At 41.8% G+C, this 21,958-nt stretch overlaps 1 protein-coding gene across 2 annotated transcripts; it reads left to right on the plus strand.

The window, feature by feature from the left end:
• The first annotated feature begins 6,601 nt into the window (after positions 1 to 6,601).
• kcna4 (potassium voltage-gated channel subfamily A member 4) lies at positions 6,602 to 18,208 on the plus strand. Of its 2 annotated transcripts, XM_004913454.3 has the most exons (4): positions 6,645 to 6,692; positions 10,791 to 10,920; positions 11,008 to 11,435; positions 12,304 to 18,208. In XM_004913454.3, exon 4 carries the CDS (start codon positions 13,630 to 13,632, stop codon positions 15,694 to 15,696), a length of 2,067 nt encoding a protein of 688 aa, XP_004913511.1. In that variant the 5' UTR covers positions 6,645 to 6,692; positions 10,791 to 10,920; positions 11,008 to 11,435; positions 12,304 to 13,629; the 3' UTR covers positions 15,697 to 18,208. The 2 variants fall into 2 exon arrangements, with proteins under 2 accessions (XP_004913509.1, XP_004913511.1); XM_004913452.3 differs by lacking the exon at positions 10,791 to 10,920 and having other exon boundaries at positions 6,602 to 6,692.
• The last annotated feature ends 3,750 nt before the right edge of the window (positions 18,209 to 21,958 follow it).

Genomic DNA, 21,958 nt, shown 5'->3' on the forward strand with positions numbered 1-21,958 from the left:
TGGAGAGAGGGGGCACCCTAGCAATGCCGGCAGGTGAATGCTTGCATGCATAATTGTTTTCCTAGCCAGGCCTTTTCTCTACAAACTTACCTTTGGGCAATTTCAATTACAGATCAAGAAATCAAATTTCAATGTGGCTCCTCTTCGTTATAAACCTGATTGTGGCCTCTTGTGCATTTAAATAATGTGCAAATGTCATAAAATGTTCCTCCGACCCTTGCCAAATAAGAAACATGTCATTGGTGGATATCCGTTCTAAATAAATCTTGATTCTTAGTCTGGTATAAAAAGAAATAGATTGGTGCAAAGCTACTTCCCATAGCAGTCCTAGGTTTTTACCTATAAAACTATACATTTTTTTAAATCCTATCTTGAAATTTTATGTGAAACAAATACTAACACGTTCCTATCAATAACAAGGATTAGTGTAAGTATTGCACCCCCCGGCTCATCTCCTGCCAAGCATTACTGAAAGGCTCTCACTCTCTGACCCGGCTTAAATCAACAGTGGACCCAGAGCTTGTTCTGTCAATCAAACTGGGCTGCGGGCACTGTGATCCTCCGATTGGCTGGAGTACATACTCCATATATTTGTACATTATTTAAATCCACAAGTGGTTACTTGGCTAATGCTCAGCAAAAGCTAAAAAAAAAACCAATATATTTTTAAACAAGAAAGTCCAATGTTTATTTGCAGCTACATGATGGCAAGTAAATATATTATACACAGAAAACTAGCATTTTAGACCATAGAAAACTAGCATTTTTTGAAGGATAATGAAATCATTGGTTCCTATTGTAGCAACCAGCCTTTGTTTCCATACAAGAGAAAATAATCTAAAGAATCTATTCATTCTTTGGCTTAGTTATTGAGCCACCCTTTTCTTTGGGGGATTAGAACCCTGAATATTAGAGATGCCATAACTGTGTAGCGTGCAGTATTTCCAAAGGTTCATTTTTCATACCCTCGTAAAAGTCATAATTTAAGAATAACATGTCAGAGTGCGCACATTTTGTACATATTTAAGACTGAGCAGACTGTATTGTGTCTGGGAGGCCATACGGGCACAAAAGAACAGGTTTTTTTTAACTTAAATGTCATAAAGGTAGCCTCTGAGACAACACTGCTGGAACATACCTTGAAGGCAGGTTACTAAAGTGGGCAGAATTCCAGCTGCAAAATATTGTGCCTGACTATATGGCAGCAAACTAAGGTGGCAGTTAATAAACCGCGTGCACTGGCATGGAAGTTGTATCTCTCCAGGTGGGGAATGGGAGTCACTTACCTTTATTTGCATGTGATTTTAAAACAAGAGCATTAAGGGTGAAAACACACGGAGCTACTAGTAGCAGCTACTTTTTCACAGCTACTGAATGCCAGAAAATACCCTGCCATAGACAAAACTGAGAATTGCCTCTGCTAAAACACACGTAGAGACTGTTATCATTAAAAGACTAGCATTGTCTATTTTAGTAGCCACGACAAGTAGCCGCTGCTAGTAGCTCTGTGTGTCTTCACCCTAAGGGCTCTGGCACACGGGGAGATTAGTTGCCCGCGACAAAACTCCCTGTTCACGGGCGACTAATCTCCCCGAGTTGCCTTCACCTGCCAATGTAAGTCGCCGGTGGGATGGCACACGCGGCGGCGCGATTTCGCGCAAATCGCCGAAGTTGCCTCGCGAGGCTTACTACTTATTCAAGTAATGTATAGGGCTCCCTTGCTCCTCCAGGCAGTGTGGCCACCTACCTCATGCATATTAATGGACACAACTACAGGAAAAAGTAAGAAAGTGAGTAAAATGTCCCCATTGTGACCCTGGTTCATGTGAATTGTTATTATAAAGATAAACTATACCCCCGAACAATGTAGGTCTCTACAAAATTATTTTGCATAAAACAGTTCCTATATAAAACCCTGCTTCAAATGACAGTTAGCATAAAATTAAAGCAAAATTCTAACCCAGAATGAATACTTAACCAACAGATAATTTATATTATGTTAAGTGGCCTATTAAACAATCTTGCCAAGCTGGAATATATATATCAGTAAATATTGCCCTTTTACATCTTTTCCCTTGAGCCGCCATTTAGTGATGGGCTGTGTGCTCCCTCAGAGATCAGCTGACAGGAAATAATGCAGCTCTAACTGTAAAGAGAATTATTTGATTTCCCAAGATTTAGTGAATGATAGGAGGTGTACATATTTAAAAGCTCTTAATATTTCATCAGAAGTGTTAAGGTGTGTCTTAGATCAACCTCTATAGAGCATACATTTTCAAAATGTGTTCATTTTCTACTTTTGGCTTTGCCTATTTGAAGTTTTGTCTTTTACTCCAGCACTTCCTGTTACAGCTGCATTACTTCCTGTCAGGTGATCTCTGAGGGAGCACAGAGACCATGACAAAATGGTGGCTTGGGGGAAAAGATGTAAAAGGGCAATATTTACTGATATATACAGTATATTCTAGTTTGGCAGCTAGATAAATAAGATTATATAAGATGTCTGTTGGTTAAGTGGGGGGTACAGTCGATCCCAAGCCATTTAATAAGAATCTTAAAGTAGAAGTGAACCATTTAATGTACAATAGGACCCTCCCTCCTCCCCAACAAGAAGACCCACATTCCCTAAAGGTTCCTGAGGACCAAAGCTGAGCTGTGCATGTGGGTTGGCGCCTAAGTCACATGCTCTCAGGGCCTCCACAGATCATCAACCAAGACCATGGCATGCCAGCTTGGCAGAGATTTCCAAACATGGCCACCGCTAACCCCACTGTACAGCTCTGCATTGGGCCCTCAGGTGCTGGGGAACAGAGGCTGTTTTGGGGAGTCATTTAGATTAGGAGGGAGCCTGTTTGGGGGCCCAGTTGTATACAATAGTACTTACTTGTGCTGATCACTCAGGAATTACATTAGCTTCAGGGTTTTATGTTTGCTGACAAACATTGTTTAAATATTTAGGAACAACAACCTTAGGTAAAGCCTCTTGCCATGTATAGCCCTTTCTTATCATTTCTCTTGCCCCCAGCCCTCAGATGTTATTTGCTTTACATAGTGTCATGATGACTTAGTTTTTATTTTATAAATATATATATATATATACATATGGATGTAACAGTAACACATTTCACATGCTGTGCATTTATGTGACCCAGAAGTGCCATAGAAAATGCATGCATGTCCACTCACACACACAAAACTAGGCCATGGGTGGCAGTGCTCCATGAGGCACCAGGTGTGAATGAGTTAACAAGTGCCAGATATACATGTGATTGTCAGGGATACATAAGCCACACATTCTTTCTTATATACCGACCCTATGCCAGGTACTGCAGAACTGCAACACCCAGTGTTCCTGACAGCATTCAAGGATCCAGACTGCAAGTTTGTTCGCAAGTGAGCAGTGTGGCCTAGGCCACCATGTTGGTTTATTAGGTTTTCCCTAAAGCTGTGTTGCATTTCCATTCAGTCTGTCCTGTTCTTCAATGAGCACAGTGCATCCTGCTAATGCAGCAGAGCCCAGGAGCTAGCACCCCATAGGTCAGGGATCCCCAATCTTTTATACCCATTAGTTACATTCAAATGGAAAAAGTATTGGAGAGCAACACAAGCAAAAAATGGTTCCTGAAGGTGCCAATAAGAGGTATAATTGCCTCTTTAATAGCCCCTACGTGGACTGGCAGCCTACAGGAGGTTCTGTTTGGCAATACAACTGGTTTTTATGCAATTAAAGCTTGCCTCCAAGCCAAGAATTCAAAAATAAGCTGCTGCTTTGAGGCCACTGGTGAGCAACATGTTGCTTAAGAGTCACTGGTTGGGGATCACTGCCATAGGTGGTTCCCACAGCAGTCTGGGTCAATCTCTACAGTTTTTTTTATTCTTTTCAGCTATAGGCACACCTTTAATAGTCCTATAAAGAAGTCATGAAGGGATTCATTTGGGGAGTTTTTGGCCTTTTGGCTAAGATCAAGTGTAGTATCTGTTTTTATCGGGAGGAAATCCTGCTGTCCAATCCTCTGGCCAAAGGCCTGGCAGCATAAAGCCCCAGGTTGTTGTGCCTCCCGCAGGGCGGGACATTGTGAAAAAAACTGTGGGCCCTTGCCCTCTTGGGCCCTGCCAACCCAGACCTGATCCCTGCAGGCGCTCCTCTCGCTGACCTCCCTCCCCCAATAGCACCTAGGTAAGTATCAGATATGCGTTCTCGATGGAGGGGCAGGAGGTGTGTGCAGACAGCATGGGGCACCTGGGGAAGCAGCCCCAGTGGGCCCCGCATACCCCAGTACAACCCTGGCCTCTGTGTGATTTTGTCAGCCATTGTGGTTTGATGGAACACTTTATTGCAGATGAGGTTCATTATTTGGCACCCACTCCTTTTCCCTGGCCTTCTGGATGGACAGGACTGATTTATAATCCATCTGAAGACTGGGGCCATATTCACAGAACCGTTTTATATATTTTTTTATTAGTTTATGGGACTTTTTTACCAGCTTCATGTTTTACCTTGCTTTTTTACACTTTGAATTTCTGGGGAGGCCATCATGTTCCTTTTTTCATCCCCCTGCAGTGTTAGACCCCTGCTCCTGTGACTATTATGGCTGGGGACAAAGGAAGCCACCTAAGACTTGTGGCTAAGGAAGGGCCTAAAGGTCCTTGCCTCTGGAGGCTTTCTGTGCAAGAAGTTGGAGATTGTCAGAGCCTATGCTCTTCAGAAGGGAACTCATTGATTCCACACCCTTTGAACTCTATTAGCTCTGAGCTAACTGTACCCCGAGTTTGCAGTAATAGAGAAACTGGCCCTGGAGAGCTGGCAACAGGATCGGGTACAGAGGGTGGTTGTTAATGGCACATTCTCTACTTGGAATAAGGTTCTCAGTGGCGTCCCTCAGGGTTCTGTACTGGGTCCACTTTTGTTTAATTTGTTCATAAATGACTTAGGGGAGGGTATTATGAGTAATGTATCAGTGTTTGCAGATGACACAAAACTCTGCAGTCAATTCTATCCAGGATGTGACATCCCTGCAGCAGGATCTTGACCAACTGGCAATCTGGGCAGCTAAGTGGCAGATGAGATTTAATGTGGATAAATGTAAGGTCATGCACCTAGGATGTAAAAATATGCAAGCCCCGTATACCCTTAATGGGACTGCACTAGGCAAATCCATAATGGAGAAGGGCCTTGGAGTCCTTGTAGATAATAAACTTGGCTGTAGCAAGCAATGCCAGGCAGCAGCTGCAAGGGCAAACAAAGTTTTGTTGTATTAAAAGGGGTATAGATTCACGGGAGGAGGGGGTTATTCTTCCCCTTTACAGAGCACTGGTAAGGCCCCATCTAGAATATGCTGTTCAGTTTTGGTCTCCAGTGCTCAAACGGGACATTATTGAGTTAGAGAGGGTCCAGAGAAGGGCAACTAAGCTGGTAAAGGGTATGGAAAGTCTCAGTTATGAAGAAAGACTGGCCAAGTTGGGTCTGTTTACACTCGAGAAGAGGCGCTTAAGAGGTGACATGATAACTATGTATAAATATATAAAGGGATTATATAATAACCTTTCTAATGTTTTATTTACCAGTAGGTCCTTCCAACGGACACGAGGGCACCCACTCCGTTTAGAAGAAGGGAGGTTCCATTTAAATATTCGGAAAGGATTTTTTACAGTGAGAGCTGTGAAGTTCTGGAATTCCCTCCCCGAATCAGTCGTGCTGGCTGATACATTATATAGCTTTAAGAAGGGGCTGGATGGATTCTTAGCAAGTGAGGGAATACACGGTTATGGGAGATAGCTCTCAGTACAAGTGAGGGAATACAGGGGTAGGGGAGATAGCTCTCAGTACAAGTGAGGGAATACAGGGGTAGGGGGGATAGCTCTCAGTACAAGTGAGGGAATACAGGGTTATGGGAGATAGCTCTTAGTACAAGTTGATCCAGGGACTGGTCCGATTGCCATCTTGGAGTCAGGAAGGAATTTTTTCCCCTCTGCGGCAAATTAGAGAGGCTTCAGATGGCGTTTTTTGCCTTCCTCTGGATCAACTAGTAGTTAGGCAGGTTATATATAGGCATTATGGTTGAACTTGATGGACGTATGTCTTTTTTCAACCCAACTTACTATGTTACTACTATGTTACTATGTTATTGACCAATGCTATACAACCCATATTGTTATGCACTAGAGCTCCCAACAGGCTTTACCCTCACTAATATAGGTTGGAGAATGCTAAAAGTAGTAGTAGTAGTAGTAGTAATAGGAGTAGTGTAGTCCAGTAGCATTAAGGTGGTGCAACAATGTTATGTTGGCTCTTAGCTCTTTAGTCTGCAGAGCTACCGCAGCCTTTTTTTAGACCTGGGAGTTTCCAAAGTCTCCAGCGTTCTTGATCCCTAAATCACCACCCACCTACTTGGCACTGGTGACAGGTTGTTTGCATAAGTCATTCAGGTCGTATTAACCAAACTCATGCATGTGGATGAACTGGATGCTTAAGACTTTCCAGGTGCAGTTATGCTAAGGAGGCAAGGACAGGTGTGCACAAACAAAGCTGAAAGCTGATTGGCTGGTAATAGTGTGATTAAACAAGCACACTGACCAATAATAGATGACATTGGCATACCATTCAAATAAAAGCACCCCCGACGCAGTGTTTTATTAGCAGAGAAAGAGGATGCATGCTGTAAGGTGGCAAGAGGAGGGAATGGCATAGAAAGGTAGGTGATTTGTAACTGATTATATTTGGCACAGCACATATTTCAAATATAAAAATGTCATATTTAACTTGTTTCGTGGTTTTTTCACTTTAAGATATGTACCTTCTTGCAGTGCTGAGACCTTTTTCTCTATAGGCTGCAGTATGACCCAATCGTTGGCCTCCATGGACTCCCTTTCATTCCCTGGTGCTCCTGTCTTGTTCACTCTGAATGTTGTGAAGGTTAGGGTGTAACAGATGACACCCATTTTGCTTTTAGTTGCTATCTGTCCGATCTTGAGACAAACAGATCTTGAGTCTTGCACAGCTGTCCAGTTTACAGATGCAGCAGTGCAGCAGTCAGCCAAATATGGACTGCCCTATCATAGCTCCGCCACATAATATTACCAGCCCGCCCCTGAGATCACCTGCCCCTGAGATCACCTGCCTGAGCCCTTTTCAGACTTAAGACCGCAAAAAGGCAACCCTATTTCTGTGAGTACACACATCCAATTGGCAGCATGCAAAACTACCTGGGGTGGCAATGGATGGGGTTGGTGCAAAAAAATCTAGAACCCTAGCACCCAGAAACAGATTGTGAGGCTTGATCTTTATTGGCTATTTATGCGTGCATTTGCTTATGTTTTTATTGACATATTAAAGCAGCCATAAAACTTCCATGCACCCCTGCCAGGGTCAGACAGGACTTCCAGGGTAATAAGGAACCTCCAGGCAGGCCTGGCTGTAGGATAATTCCCATCAACTCATCAGTCAATTCCTAAATATATTGTATTAACAGTGTTTGGTCCTGTAATTGCCATTAAATGGCATAATGTGCTTTTATATTACAGTAAGGATTATTTTGATTAGGGTTGCCACCTGGCCGTATTTAAACCGGCTTCTTCGGTAAATCTCCAGCTAGGGTTGCTAGGGCCCAATTTAACCTAGCAACAAGACTATGGTTTGAAACAGAAACATTAATAACGAAGGGCCTTTCTAATAGAAAGATAAGGAATAAAAGAAAGATAAGGAATAAAAAGTAACAATAACAATAAAATTGTAGCCTCGCAGAGCAATAGTTTTTTGGCTGCCGGAATCAGTGACCCCCATTGGAAACCTGGAAAGAGTCAGAAGAAGAAAGCAAATAATTAAAAAACTAAACAAAATAAAAAATAAAGACCAATTGAAAAGTTGCTAAGAATAGGCCATTCTATAAACTATTAAAAGTTGAAGGTGGCCCACCCCTTTAACAAATTTTGGTTTGGAAGCCGGAGTTCCCCTTTCAATTTGTTGGTTATTTTAGTAAAGCAACCATACAACAAACAAGTTAAAGAATTTAAGAGGGACTAGAAAACAATGAAAACAAGACAGCCAACTGCAATCTGTCTTAGAATGGCATTGTGTAAATAATGCAGAGAGTGAGCAGTAAGGTGACCTTCCCCTGTGTGCCTAAACACCAGCACATACTGTACCGTTAGGGATGAAATGGACACTCCCGGCACTTCTTAAATAAGCTTAATAACATCTTCTCCCTGCCTGGGTCTCACTCATCAGCCTGACCCTCAGGAAACCTGCGCATTGTTCTCTCTGTATAATTTACAAGTGACCTGTTGCCTCCAAGCCAACTTTCCCCGTCATTGTTAGTGTATCTTAATATATATATATATATATATATATATAATTTATAATCCAGCCACACCATGTATTTATTTAACTACATAAACTCTAAGCATCCCCTGTCTTTAGTCACTGAAAATACAGTTACTTTGTCTGATGCTATCTTACCCTACTATGCGCAATATGCCAGAGCTATAGCTCTTTCTACTGAGTTCATTTTTACCTTAATATACACACTATCCCCAAAGCTATAGCCCCTTCCCCTGACTCCATCTTGCCATACTATACACACTATCCCCACAGCTATAGCCCCTTCCCCTGACTCCATCTTGCCTTACTATACACACTATCCCCACAGCTATAGCCCCTTCCCTAGGCTCCATCTCAGCTCACTATATACACTACCGTACAGCTATAGATCTCATCTTAATATACAAACTTCCCCACAGCTATAAGCCCTTTTCCTAACTCGCATCTCACTTTATTATACAAACTATCTCTCAGCTATGGTCCCTTCCCCTGGCCTCATCATACCTTCTACACTATCCCATACCTACAGCCCCTTCCTCTGATTCCATCGTGTCTTACTATAAACACTATCCCCAGCAATAGCCTCACCCCTGACCATCTTTCCTTGCTATACACACTGTCCAACGGATACAACATTGTGACTTTATATACACATGTTCCCACAGTTACAGCCCCTTCCTCTGATTCCATCGTTTCTTACAATAAACACTATCCCCAGCAATAGCCTCCCCCCTGACCATCTTTCCTTGCTATACACACTGTCCAACGGATACAACATTGTGACTTTATATACACACGTTCCCACAGTTACAGCCCCTTCCTCTGATTCCATCGTTTCTTACAATAGACACTATCCCCAGCAATAGCCTCACCCCTGACACCATCTTTCCTTGCTATACACACTGTCCAACGGTTAAAACATTGTAACTTTATATACACACTTTCCCACAGTTAAAACTCCTTATCCTGATAATCCCATATAATCTTACTAAACACACCATCACACTTTCCCACATGTACAGACCATCCCGACCTTACCATACACATTATTCTGTAGTTGTGTCTCAACCCTTTCTCCTTGTAGATTGTAAGCTCTTTTGGGCAGGGCTCTTTTTACCTCTTGTATCGGTTATTGATTGCTTTATATGTTACTATTTATGTCCAATGTATGAAACCCACTTATTGTACAGCGCTGCAGAATATGTGGGCACTTTATAAATAAATGTTAATAATAATAATAGTTACTGTTCCTTTCCCTGACAGTGTCTTATCTTTCCAAATACAACTTGGTACTCATTTATCAACACGGGACAAATTTGTACCTGGGCAGTAATCCATGGCACCTATACACATTTTTGCTTTCATTGTTCTATCAGCAGCTGGCTGAAAAAAAAAGTCAGTCACTGATTGGTTGCTATGAGTTACTGTTCAGGTGCAATTTTGCCCATTGTTGCTAAATGAGCCCCATGTCAGACATACTGCTGTTCCATCTTGCCTAGCTATCCACGCTATTGCACAGATTCAGCAACTTCCCCTAACAACAGCTCGCTTTACTATACACCTTATTCCACAAATATTTCTGGCATTACTATGCACAAATTTGTACCTTACTATACACACCTTAACTTTCATTTTCCATAAAACTGCCCTAAAAAGAGGGTGGCTTCAGAGAAATTTTCCCTGTGCCCACCCTGCTGATTTAATACATTTCAATGGGACCTGCATGAAGGATTTATAGAGTGCAAGTCCCTCACTAAAACACTATTAATAGATGTACAGTATGTAATGCTCAATAACAACACGCAGGGAATGCAACCCTATGTAACATTACATAACTTTGTCAATGATACCGGGACAGCGGCTGACTGCCTAATAAGGATCTGCCATGCTGCTTCACTTCTCCGGCTCAAGTGAATAAAGCAAAATAAATGAACATAATTTTTCTTTGCATGGTATTACTAAGGTTTCTTGCATAGCCTGTTAGTAGATATAGAGAGTAGCACACAGGGGGACAATGAGAGGGGGTCAAAGCACTTGAAACTGCCCCCATTCACTCTAAATGGGATCATATGCAAGCACCCTGTCCCTGTGTGCCTTTATCCTATATAGAACATGGTTTCCTATGTATTGGGATAACAATGAACTGTGTGCAAGGCTGAATATGATCAACCAATCAGAATCAGAGGAATCGCCATCACACACATTCTACTGCTAAAGAACATTCTGAGTGTCCATACAGAGAATAAAAAAATGAAAAAATGTCATTTTTAACCCGATTTTGTGCCTGGAGTCATGTACACCTCTGAAATTCCTGTTTAACACTGCAGACAGCATTTCAGCGATGCCTGCTTATTTCACAGCCAATCTTTCCTTATTTAGAATAGCAGAGCCCTTAGCAATATGTTTTATTAGAGCGATGTGCATAATTTAAGTTGGGAATATTTGCTTCAATAATTAATCCTTCTTTCTACAGAAAGGGAATGCCAATTGTTTGAGGAGCTCCAGACAGGGTGTAGTGGTTGGTTGTTTCCACTAGAGGCTGATATGGAGCCGGAGAGCCCTGGGAATTAATCAGGCTGGGTTTACTTGTTCGTCCTTCAGTGGTATATAAACACAATTGGGAATTGGAGGGAGACACAGCACTTGTTCCTATAACAGTCTGATTTATAGATGGTTTCTGTTGCACTTAGGTTAGATCATTGCATGCACAACGCCTTGGATGTAATCAACAGTGCTGCCTGGCTACTGGATGCTGCTGCTGGGGATGAGAGTTGGAGACTGGTCCATCTGGAAGAAGAGCTACATTAAATGCCTGTTGTGAGATTTAGCCCTAAGCAGTCATTTCCCTTTTGTCAATATGACAGTCAGATGAGGACATGGAAACCCAGTGCCAGCCTTCCCGGCGAGTGGATGAGGATCAGATTTGCAAACATCAATGCAAAGAGAGGAGGATCATCCCTGCCTTGAGCCCCTGAACTCCTGCTGTTCATCAGCGACCCTGTCTCCAAAATTGAAAGGGAACAATAAAAAAGGGGTGATACAGCCAGCATCGATTCCCAACTAAACCCTAGTGCAAGGAAGGCAGCCCTGGTCTCCAGCTTTGCTGCTCTCTCAGCTTGTGAGTATTTATTTCTCTGCTTGTTGATATTAGAAAGACCGAGTAATTTATTTAATACAAATGAAAAAAAGTTATATTTTCTGTGGTGTTTGTGCCAGGGATCAGCAATGCATAGCAGGGGTGAGAGTGACAGGTTGGTGTTGCGTGCAACAAATTAGCAGCGGTGCACTGCAAAAGCCAGAAGGCTCCCAGTTTAACCCCTTTGTTGCAACAAAAACTGAAATGTCAAAAAATAAATAAATTACTCATTCGAATGTATTGTCATTTTGTGCATTTAAGTAAATCTGGCTGCAGTAGGTGACTTTATCCCTTAGGGTGTAGGAGACTTTGACCTAACAGTATCACTACTTGGGGATCACTGCTTTAATCACTGATAATGTTAGAAGTATGATGAATAAAGGATTTGCTTATGATGTCATAATTATGAGGGATAAGCTACTGAATGTGATATATCTGCTTTCCAAGTAGTTCTGCAGAAGCTGAGGTCTGTGTGCCCCCCCAGTCCATGTACTTCTGCAGCAGCTGAAGTCTTTATGCCCCCCCTGTTTAAGTAGTTGTGCAGAAGCCGAGGTCTGTGTGCCCCCCAGTCCCATAGGATGAGTGGTTTTCCAGTTCCTGGTAGAAAATGTGAGGTCCCCCTGGTGCCTTTTTGTCTAGGCCGGTTAATATTCGCCTTTGAAAAAAATGCTTTGTATATAAATACTCTGCCCTACTGTTTGCATGTGATATTGTAATTAACAATAACATGACAAAATACAAAGTGAGGCAGACAAAACGTATTGAGAGATTAAACGAGTGGGCGAGAGGTGATCACGTTATAAAGTGTATTTTGTGCCTCTCTTCTCCTACGTCTCTTTTTGTATTTCAGGCTATGGCTTGTCTCCGTCGAGTCCGGCAAACCGAGAGATGCTACATTTTGTATTCCTGCACCATGGATACCTAACGACATTCATTCCTTGCTGCGATTGCCAGACTCCGAACTGCCTGCAGGAGGAGGCTGGAGACAAGTCATGGGAGGATCAGTGTTTACACAGTGATGGCTTCCTGCTACGCCAACGTGTTACCTGCATATGTCACCAGGCCAAATCCCCATACACTTGCAATGAGATCCATGATCATATTGACTGTGGTTAAATGAAGTGGAAGGTCTCAGGAGGAAAGCGCAAAACACACCACTGATCCCCACACAGAAATACCCCCACCTCACTTGGCAAAGGAGTTTATTGTTACTGCGTTACATCCCAACCAATTTTGGGTTCCAAGTGGATTAAATAAGAAAAAACAACGATGTAACTGTGTTTTATGAAACTGCTGGCAAAGGTGGAGTTTGGCAAGTGCTTTTGCTTCTAGGACAATTACCTGGAGAGATATCTGGCTGCATTTCAGCTGAACTCTGCCTGTCTATTCACTGGCTCCTATTTCCTACAGCACAATATTGCTTTAAGGTAGCTCAACCACGATTTGCAAACTGGCAAAAAATCCCCATGTACTGTTTGCCTGTTTCCCCTGCTCACAGCTCCTGTTCATATCACCGACTCCTCACCTGCAAACTTGTTGTTGCTTCTAGAACAATTACCTGGAGAGCTATCTGGCTGAACTCAGACATAACCTGCCTATCTACTCACTGGCTCCTATTTCCTACAGCACAATATTGCTTTAAGGCAGCTCAAACACATATTTTTAACCTTTATTTCTATGGTTTTTGGGCAGCAACCCCCCCTGCAAACTTGTTGTTGCTTCTAGAACAATTACCTGGAGAGCTATCTGGCTGAACTCTGACATAACCTGCCTATCTACTCACTGGCTCCTATTTCCTACAGCACAATATTGCTTTAAAGCAGCTCAACCACACATTTTTAACCTTTATTTCTATGGTTTATGGGCAGCGGCCCCCCCTACAAACTGGCACATTTACTCTCTGCCCGCACCCCCCTTCTCTGGCCAGTTGGTTCCGCCCGCACAGAGCTCCCTGCGCTGACTCCTTACTCGCAGAGGGGGGGGGAATTACCCCTGAGACCATGAGGGTGTTTGCATTCTTATTTTTTTATGACCTTGCATGAGTAATAATGAACTAAAAATCACTGAATTTATTTTGAATAAGTTTATTGCCTTGGGGGAGCCACCATGGCAGGGTGGTACAGAGCACTCAGCAGTCTCCCCGCCGCACAGTAAGCCGTGAGCAGCAACAGCAGAGATGGAGGTTGCCATGGTGAGTGCGGATAGCTCCGGCTGTAGCAGCCACTTGCCTTACGGCTATGCCCAAGCGCGGGCCCGCGAACGGGAACGCCTGGCGCACTCCCGAGCCGCAGCCGCCGCCGCCGCAGCTGGAGAAGGAGGGAACTCAGGGGGCGGCGCTTGTCAAGGGGCTGGGCGCGCCCCCGCCACTCAGGGGAACAGCGGGGCTGGCGGGAACGCGCGGCGCGCACCCCAGAGCCAAGAGCAGCAGGAGGAGAAGTCAGCGCAGAGAAAGAGAAGTGCCAGGCGGAGGTACTGGCCACTAAGCGGCTGCAACAGGTGGAGGAGCCGGCACAGCGAATGCAGCGGAGGCGCTGGAGGAGGAAGAGCAGGAGGAGAAGAGGAAGGCACCTTCCCCTCGGAGCTGGGGCCATGTGGCTCTGAGGAGATGATGCTCAAAGAAGAGGTGTCAGAGGAGGAGGACCAAAAGTTTTACTTATGTGAGGATGATGAGGATGAGGCTGGCAGCCTGCACAGGAGGAGAAGCCCCAAGGAGGATGGCTATCACCCTGTGTACAGTGAGTTTGAGTGCTGCGAGAGGGTGGTGATCAATGTGTCCGGGCTGCGCTTCGAGACCCAGTTAAAAACTTTGACCCAGTTCCCCGAGACGCTGCTCGGCGACCCGGAGAAAAGGATGCGCTACTTCGACCCGCTGAGGAACGAGTACTTTTTCGACCGAAACCGTCCCAGTTTCGACGCCATCCTGTACTACTACCAATCCGGGGGACGGCTGAAGCGGCCGGTCAACGTGCCCTTCGACATCTTTTCAGAGGAGGTCAAGTTTTACGAATTGGGCGAGGAGGCGTTGCTAAAATACCGCGAGGATGAAGGTTTCGTTAAAGAGGAAGAAAAGCAGCTGCCGGAAAATGAGTTCAAGAAACAAGTGTGGCTGCTGTTTGAGTACCCGGAGAGCTCGGGTCCAGCCCGGGGCATCGCCATCGTTTCCGTGCTGGTCATTCTTATCTCCATTGTTATCTTTTGTTTGGAGACGTTACCCGAGTTCAGGGACGATAAGGATAGTTTGCTGTCTCCGCTGGGGATGGGGGATGATGGTACAGGGGAGGATGGAGAGGGCGGGGCATACAATGCAACTTTTTTATTGACAGACCACACTGCGTTTAATGACCCATTTTTTATAGTGGAGACTGTGTGCATAGTCTGGTTCTCCTTCGAGTTTGCTGTGCGCCTTTTTGCCTGCCCAAGCAAGCCTGGATTTTTTAAAGACATAATGAACATAATAGACATTGTGTCCATTCTGCCTTACTTTATCACCCTGGGTACCGAGCTTGGGCAGCAGCATCCCCCTCAACAGCAGCACCTTGCTCTAGGCACAGGGCAACAACTTCCCCAGGGGACTGGGCAGCAACAACAGGCCATGTCCTTTGCCATTCTGAGGATCATTCGCCTGGTTAGGGTCTTCCGCATCTTCAAACTGTCCAGGCATTCCAAGGGGCTGCAGATACTTGGTCACACCTTGAGAGCCAGCATGAGGGAACTGGGATTACTCATCTTCTTTCTTTTCATTGGGGTCATTCTGTTCTCAAGTGCTGTTTACTTTGCAGAGGCCGATGAACCCACAACCCACTTTCACAGTATCCCTGATGCCTTCTGGTGGGCTGTTGTTACAATGACCACAGTGGGTTATGGGGATATGAAACCCATTACTGTGGGGGGTAAGATAGTAGGCTCCCTGTGTGCCATAGCAGGGGTATTGACTATTGCACTACCAGTGCCAGTGATAGTTTCAAACTTTAACTATTTCTACCACAGGGAAACTGACAATGAAGAACAAACACAGTTGACACAAAGCAGCTCCAGTTGCCCATACTTACCCACCAACCTGCTGAAAAAGTTGAGGAGCTCCACTTCTTCCTCTCTACAGGACAAGTCTGAATACTTAGAAATGGAGGAAGGGCTCAAAGAGTCTCTCTGTATAAAAGACAAGGCTAGTGAGGGGACAGGGAATGGCAACGAGACCATTAAGTATAACTGTGTGAATTTAAAAATTCTGGAAACTGATGTGTGAAATAGTGAAATATATTTTTGGAACTTTCTCAGAGTCTATTTATGCATTGAAGAGTGCAGTGATAAAACAAATGAAATATGCAAATCTAATCAGAAATGTGACAGCCAGTTTTCTGATTAGGTGTGAAATATAGTGGCTTCCTGTTGTAAGAACCTACAAACTTGGGACCAGATCAGATGCTACAAGAATAGCAGTGCCTGTTCTCTGGCTTCGTTTTTTTTTTTTTTCTAAAGAGAGTTGTCCATCCATAGATAATAATATTGCAGTGTGACAGTCTGCAGTAGAGAGGGGTACATGATGCTTATTTAATATAAAGCAGAAACCATGAAAAGAGAACAGCATGCATTTTGCCGTACACGACTGCTGTGTCTTCAGAAATACCTGGCACCCAGTAAAATGACATTGTTTACTCGTTTGCTTATTTTTTACAAAAATGTCTATTCTTCAAAGAATTCCACATCAAAAGAATTTTAGAAAACAGCGGTTTGCTGTAGATTCCTATCTTGATACCGCAACGCGATTTGTGCTTTTCCTAATAGCTAAGGAGCTAAATTCTTATGTGTGGAATACTCTGTAATCGGATATACATCATGTCTAACATATCAAGCATAGAAAGGGTAGACTAAAGAATTTTAAAATGATAGATTTTTATAGAAAGCAATGTTTCTGCACTGATATATCTAAACTCATTAGAGTGCTCCGATAACTAGTCTTTTTTAAGAAATAAGTTCTCAGTTTATTTTCTTTTTCTAAATTCCTCAGTATGAGATTAGCACAAATATAGGAGATATCGAGCGAGAAAAACAATCCTAAAAATGTTATTCTCGTTCCACTTAAGCTACACTTAATTATGCTGACTTTACTGTGCAGTTTTAAAAATGAACCAGCTGCCCCGTACCTCCATTGGATAAGAGTTTATCTAAATGTTTATCCCAAATTGCAATCAGTAAGGGCTGCCAACTATGCACAGTATCGCTGCTCGCAGAGCATTTATTAGGTGAGGCTCAAAGACAGGACTGAAACTTTTTTTTTCCCCGTTGCTGCTTGTCGTGCATTGATAGGGAATGTTTTTTTTTTTTTTTGCACAACAGCATATGCTGGATAAATGGGGAAATTCAACGAGGCATCGTACTGTGAACCATTTCTGTAATGTTGAAGTTTCTAGACAATCATTAAAGCAGGACATCTGGAGATTCCTGCTGGTTATATTTCGGTGAAAGTTGTTAACTGCGAATGGGAAAGTGCTGTTAACTCTGACATGAGTGTTGTATTTAATACAGCTGTGTAGTCGAAGCAGTTTGTTTTAGTTTATGTTTCGTTCTATATCATCGGTGACTTTGCACAGCTGACTATATTATGATTTATGTCTTTACATCAACTTCACAGCATGTTATTTTGCCACAGCTGAACTGATAACATTTTTTTCCCCCCAAGCAGTTGCTTTATTGTACTGTGAACTGGGCCTTAAAAATTGAATATACCAAAGCCCAAAAATTAACGATTAATATATTTTCATTAAAACTATAGCTTATAAAAACCTATATATATATATATATATTTTAAGTGAAAAAATAAAAATAAATAAAACGACTAGTTTGTGTAAATTAAATCGATATAATATTTTGCAATCGGATAGAACATTTCTTCATTTTTTGAAAAAGATAATCAAAAAGAAGCTCTTTTTTTTATACGTGGCAGTTTTTAGTTTATGCTCTCACACTGGAGTAATATTGATGACCTGTTAAACATGGTTTCTGGTTTACAGTGACAAAGGTCTTAATTTTGTGGTTTCAGAATGTAATCGACCACATTATTATGAAAAGAAAAAAATATCCAGTTACAGTGTGTGGCCCGACTGAAGCATTCCACAATATTCAGAGAGTAATATATAATTACATGTCAGTAAATCATATTATGGTGACAGTCGATCCTTTTTGCTGCTACACTTGGTTTGTTTTCCGGTGCATGTATGGTTAATCTGAAACAAGGTGCTGGGATATTGGGATATATGAAAGATGAGCTTTTATGCTGCCTTGTCTGCAGTTTGGGTCTACAGTAATACTTATCTGCATATAACGAGAGCTGCTTTTACATATTTCAGTGCTGAAGTATAAACGAAATGCCTTGCTAAACTCCTGGCTCTGAAACATTCATGATCAGTTTCAGCGGGTTATTCATTTTCATAGCCTCGTGGAATTCTTCCTTTTTGTGAATACATGGTCCTGAAGCCATGCCTTGTGGAAATATAGATACAAAGGGATCATTATTTTGTTGGATGTTGGGTAAGTACATCTTATCTTTCGGCAAGCAGCAATGTTTCAACTCCAGTATGCATATGATTATGATTTCAGCTTCGACTCTAAAATCATTTTCATGTAAAACAGAACTGGAAGCTTATTGATGAACTATTGATGATATTACTCATCTCTTTTTAATTGTATACTGTCATGTTGCAATCTTGTACGGCAGACAACTAGATTACAATGGAATTAAAGTGACATCTCAAAGAAAATAGGTTTATGGAACTCTTATTTGTCCATGTTTACGTAGGAAAGAGTTATCATTGAGGAACATGTTTGTGTGTCATTATTGTTACAGTTTGAGCATGAAATGAATTTCTTATGCTGCTCAGAACATTAGATGGATGGATAAAATTCATTCTATTGGGGTATCAACACAGGCTTTTGGCGGAGCTGTCCACCCCTGGCCCTTTAGCTGTTGTTGCATTACAACCGACAACAGGTTCTGTTTTATTGAAAACTGAAGGGCTGCAGAGTGGCATTACTCATGTAAAGTGTTACTGTCAACATCTTGCCCTTCCGCTGTCATTATGACCTGGTATAGCCATCATGGTCTGCTATTACCCACAACTGCTCCCTGTGAGTTCCCCCACCCCCTTTTTTTACTTTAAATTGCTGTACTGACTTGTTTTTTCTGTGGTCTTAGCATTCAAAAAAAGCAGCAGTTGTCAGATCAAATGAAATAATAACTAAGGGTGCATTGTGTAGTTTTTGGCCTGATTTAGCTGGAAAGTTAAAATAAATAAGATTTATGGTCTAGTGGTTCAAGAGGTAGGAGGAAATAGAATAACTTGTGTCAGCATGTGTAAAAAGAAACACTCTACAATACATTTTCACATTTATTGACTATAAACTTCTAGCAGGTCTTTACTGCATTTCATTTAGTTCTGAGGCCAGACAATATCTTCTAATACTATTGGGTACAACTTCTCATGGCTTTGCTTTTGCAATATGTGCTCGATTTATGTTTCTCTCTCTCTGTGTCTTTTACTCTGTCCTGTATATATTTATATGTGCTTGGAAACGGTACTCTAGACAAAGTTACGAGTAAAAAAATTCAGCCGCTGAGTAAAGATAGTTGCACTTTTCCAATACAGGTATGGGATCCCTTATCCGGAAACCCTTATCCGAAAGCTCTGAATTACGGAAAGCCTGTCTCCCATAGACTCCATTTTAATCAAATAATTCAGAATTTTAAACCTGATTTCCTTTTTCTCTGTAGTAAAAAAAACAGTACCTTGTAAATGATCCCAACTAAGATATAAATAATCATTATTGGATGCAAAACAATCCTATTGGGTTTAATTAATGTTTTATTGATTTTTTAGTAGACTTAAGGTATGGAGATCCAAATTACGGAAATACCCCTTATCCGGTATAACCTTGGTCCCGAGCATTCTGGATAACAGATCCTATACCTGTACTTGAGTGAGTGAGTTGGCTAGTAACTTTTTTTTAGTATTGACAACTACAGTATATTTGGAGATTAGGAATTCTGTAGTTGGGCAATAACCCGAATGGTTTTCCCCTACACTTTCATTTCTCTATGTGCACTTTTCTTGCAGTCATTTGATCCTTACTGCTGCTGTTCTTGGCATTTTGTTGACACTGACACTGATTTATGCCATTTGAAAGGGATTCTGTCATGATTTTTATGGGGTACTTTTTATTTCTAAATTACACTGTTTACATAGCAAATAATTCACTCTACAATTTAAAAATGTTATTCTTGAACCAACAAATATATTTTTTTAGTTGTAATGTTGTATAGGCAGGCATCTCTGAGCTTTCAGAAGGAGCCAGTGCTATACATTAGAACTGCTTTCAGATAATCTATTGTTTCTCCTAATCCCATGTAACTGGAGGAGTCCCAAACCAGACTTGGATTTCTTACTATTGAGTGCTATTCTGATATGTACTGGGATCTGCTATCTTACTCCCTTCCCATTGTTCTGCTGATCAGCTGCTGAGGGGGTAGCGAGGGGGGTGCGTTAACACTCAAATATGCAGAGCAGCAGTAAAGTGCGACTTAAGTTTATAAGAGCACAAGTCACATGTCTGTGGCACCCTGGGAAATGAAGAATATGGCTAGCCCCATGTGAATTTTAAATTGAAATTTAAAAAAAAAAAATCTGTTTGCACCATTGCACAGTTTTCACGGTAGGTAGGTGTCTTCTTTAATGATTTATATGATATAAGGCAAACTTTTTAAAACTATTATATTGGATAAGTTCTTGTTTTGCAAAGTCCTTCCACTTTGGTAGGACTTGCCTAAAGGCGAGCATCCTCTTTAAAAGCAAATCTTTAAAATAAAAATTGTCATCCCCCAGATATCAGGTCTAGGGGGTGGCACTGCATCAGTGCTCGAAAGCATAAAAAATTGGGGACAGTATCCCTTTAATATCAGAGGTGGCCTCCAAAAATACTGCAGAAGAATGGGGATCACCGCATATGTAACACTTTATATTCCTTCTGAATGGATCCTTCTGCATCTTCAGCGGCCAAATTGTCACATATAAACATTTAAAGTTATATTATGGTACTACGTGTGCCATTGCTTTATGTGTTAATTTAGACCAATCTTGAATCCCTTTAGCGGTGTGTTGCATAAGGCTTGTGGCACATTCGCGTTTGTTTTCTGTGGTTATATTTTCGGAAGAAGGCAGATCATTTTTCATTTTAATGTGTCTAATTTTATGTGCCTGCTACCTTATGCAATTTGGTTTTGTTTCGCTAACTGTAGGTCATTTGTGGTCTTGTAATGAATATGAATTGTCCATTAATTTGAATGAAAGTCATTATTTTGCTTTAACTGAGAGTGCCTTGCAAAACTGAGGTTGCAGGCTTGTTCAGAAAGTCTATATAACATGTGAGAGTGACAAGGAAAACCTTGTAGGGAAAATTGTATTTCTGTATCCCATAAACACCTAAAATCTTGTCTTTTTATATTTGTGCTAGCTAAACAAATTATCTGAATCGCATATGTCAAGTGGTCGCTTTCAGCCATAAACTAAATTGCGAGACCAAGCTAAACTTGAGTAAGGTTTCCAAGTGGTATGCAACGGCCATATAAATGTCTCAGTGCTCTTTAGCTAAAGACGTCTTAAACATCAGGAATGTCACTGCCATTTATGTACTGCACTTGTGCATACCCGATTAATAGTACACGGCTTTAGAAACAGAAGATAAGTCGAGCCTTCCTGTTACATAATCAGATCAGGAAGGCACCATAAATGAAAAATGTGGCAACCTGTTCTGCATTCTCAAGTGACTGCTGATGGTAAACAAACTTGTATTAAAACTGTAGGGCATTTGCAGTAAGATGCTTCTTATGTGCTGACCATAGGTTGTGTTTCTAAATAATTTAGTATTGAGGTTTGGCTTTCCGTTGCTCAGGTCATGACAGGGGCATCAGCAGTTGTCTTCTTCATTCAGAATTTCTTTGTAGGAGTCATTGGTGTCAAAAGCTGCATGTGCAAGTATAAATGCAAATATACAAGTGAATATTCTGTCCACACAACAAATGAAATCTTGTAAATTAGCTGAATTCAGGAAAAAAGCTCTAAAGTTTAGAACTTTCCATTGTCATGTGGTTGTGAATTTAAGGGTTTGGCCTAGGTTCGGCCAGGTACTTTCTGCTGAATCCTGCTGAAAAAGGCTTGGATTTGGTGCATCCCTTTGGTGCATGCAAAGATCTGAACTTTCCATTGTCACATGGTCTAAAGTCATGATTCAACTTGTGGTGGATGCAATTTACCGAAACTACCGAATTATGGGGAAATAACTTGCTTTTTAGGTAAAAAACATGGCACCTTGCACTGCCCTTGTAAATCAGGCTTTTTATGTAGATATCTTGCATAGATACTATATTTCCATGGAAACACTCATGTTAATTATCATTATATACAGAAAGAGTCGTCGCCAGCCTATTTTTTTTTTGTACTGCTGACAGATTGAACATT

This window comes from Xenopus tropicalis, chromosome 4 (assembly GCF_000004195.4).
Source record: "Xenopus tropicalis strain Nigerian chromosome 4, UCB_Xtro_10.0, whole genome shotgun sequence".
Lineage (NCBI taxonomy): Eukaryota > Metazoa > Chordata > Amphibia > Anura > Pipidae > Xenopus > Xenopus tropicalis.

Bases quoted from the DNA above. Each gene is read 5' to 3' on its own strand.
- kcna4 (XM_004913452.3), top strand. From the start codon at position 13,630: ATGGAGGTTGCCATGGTGAGTGCGGATAGCTCCGGCTGTAGCAGCCAC.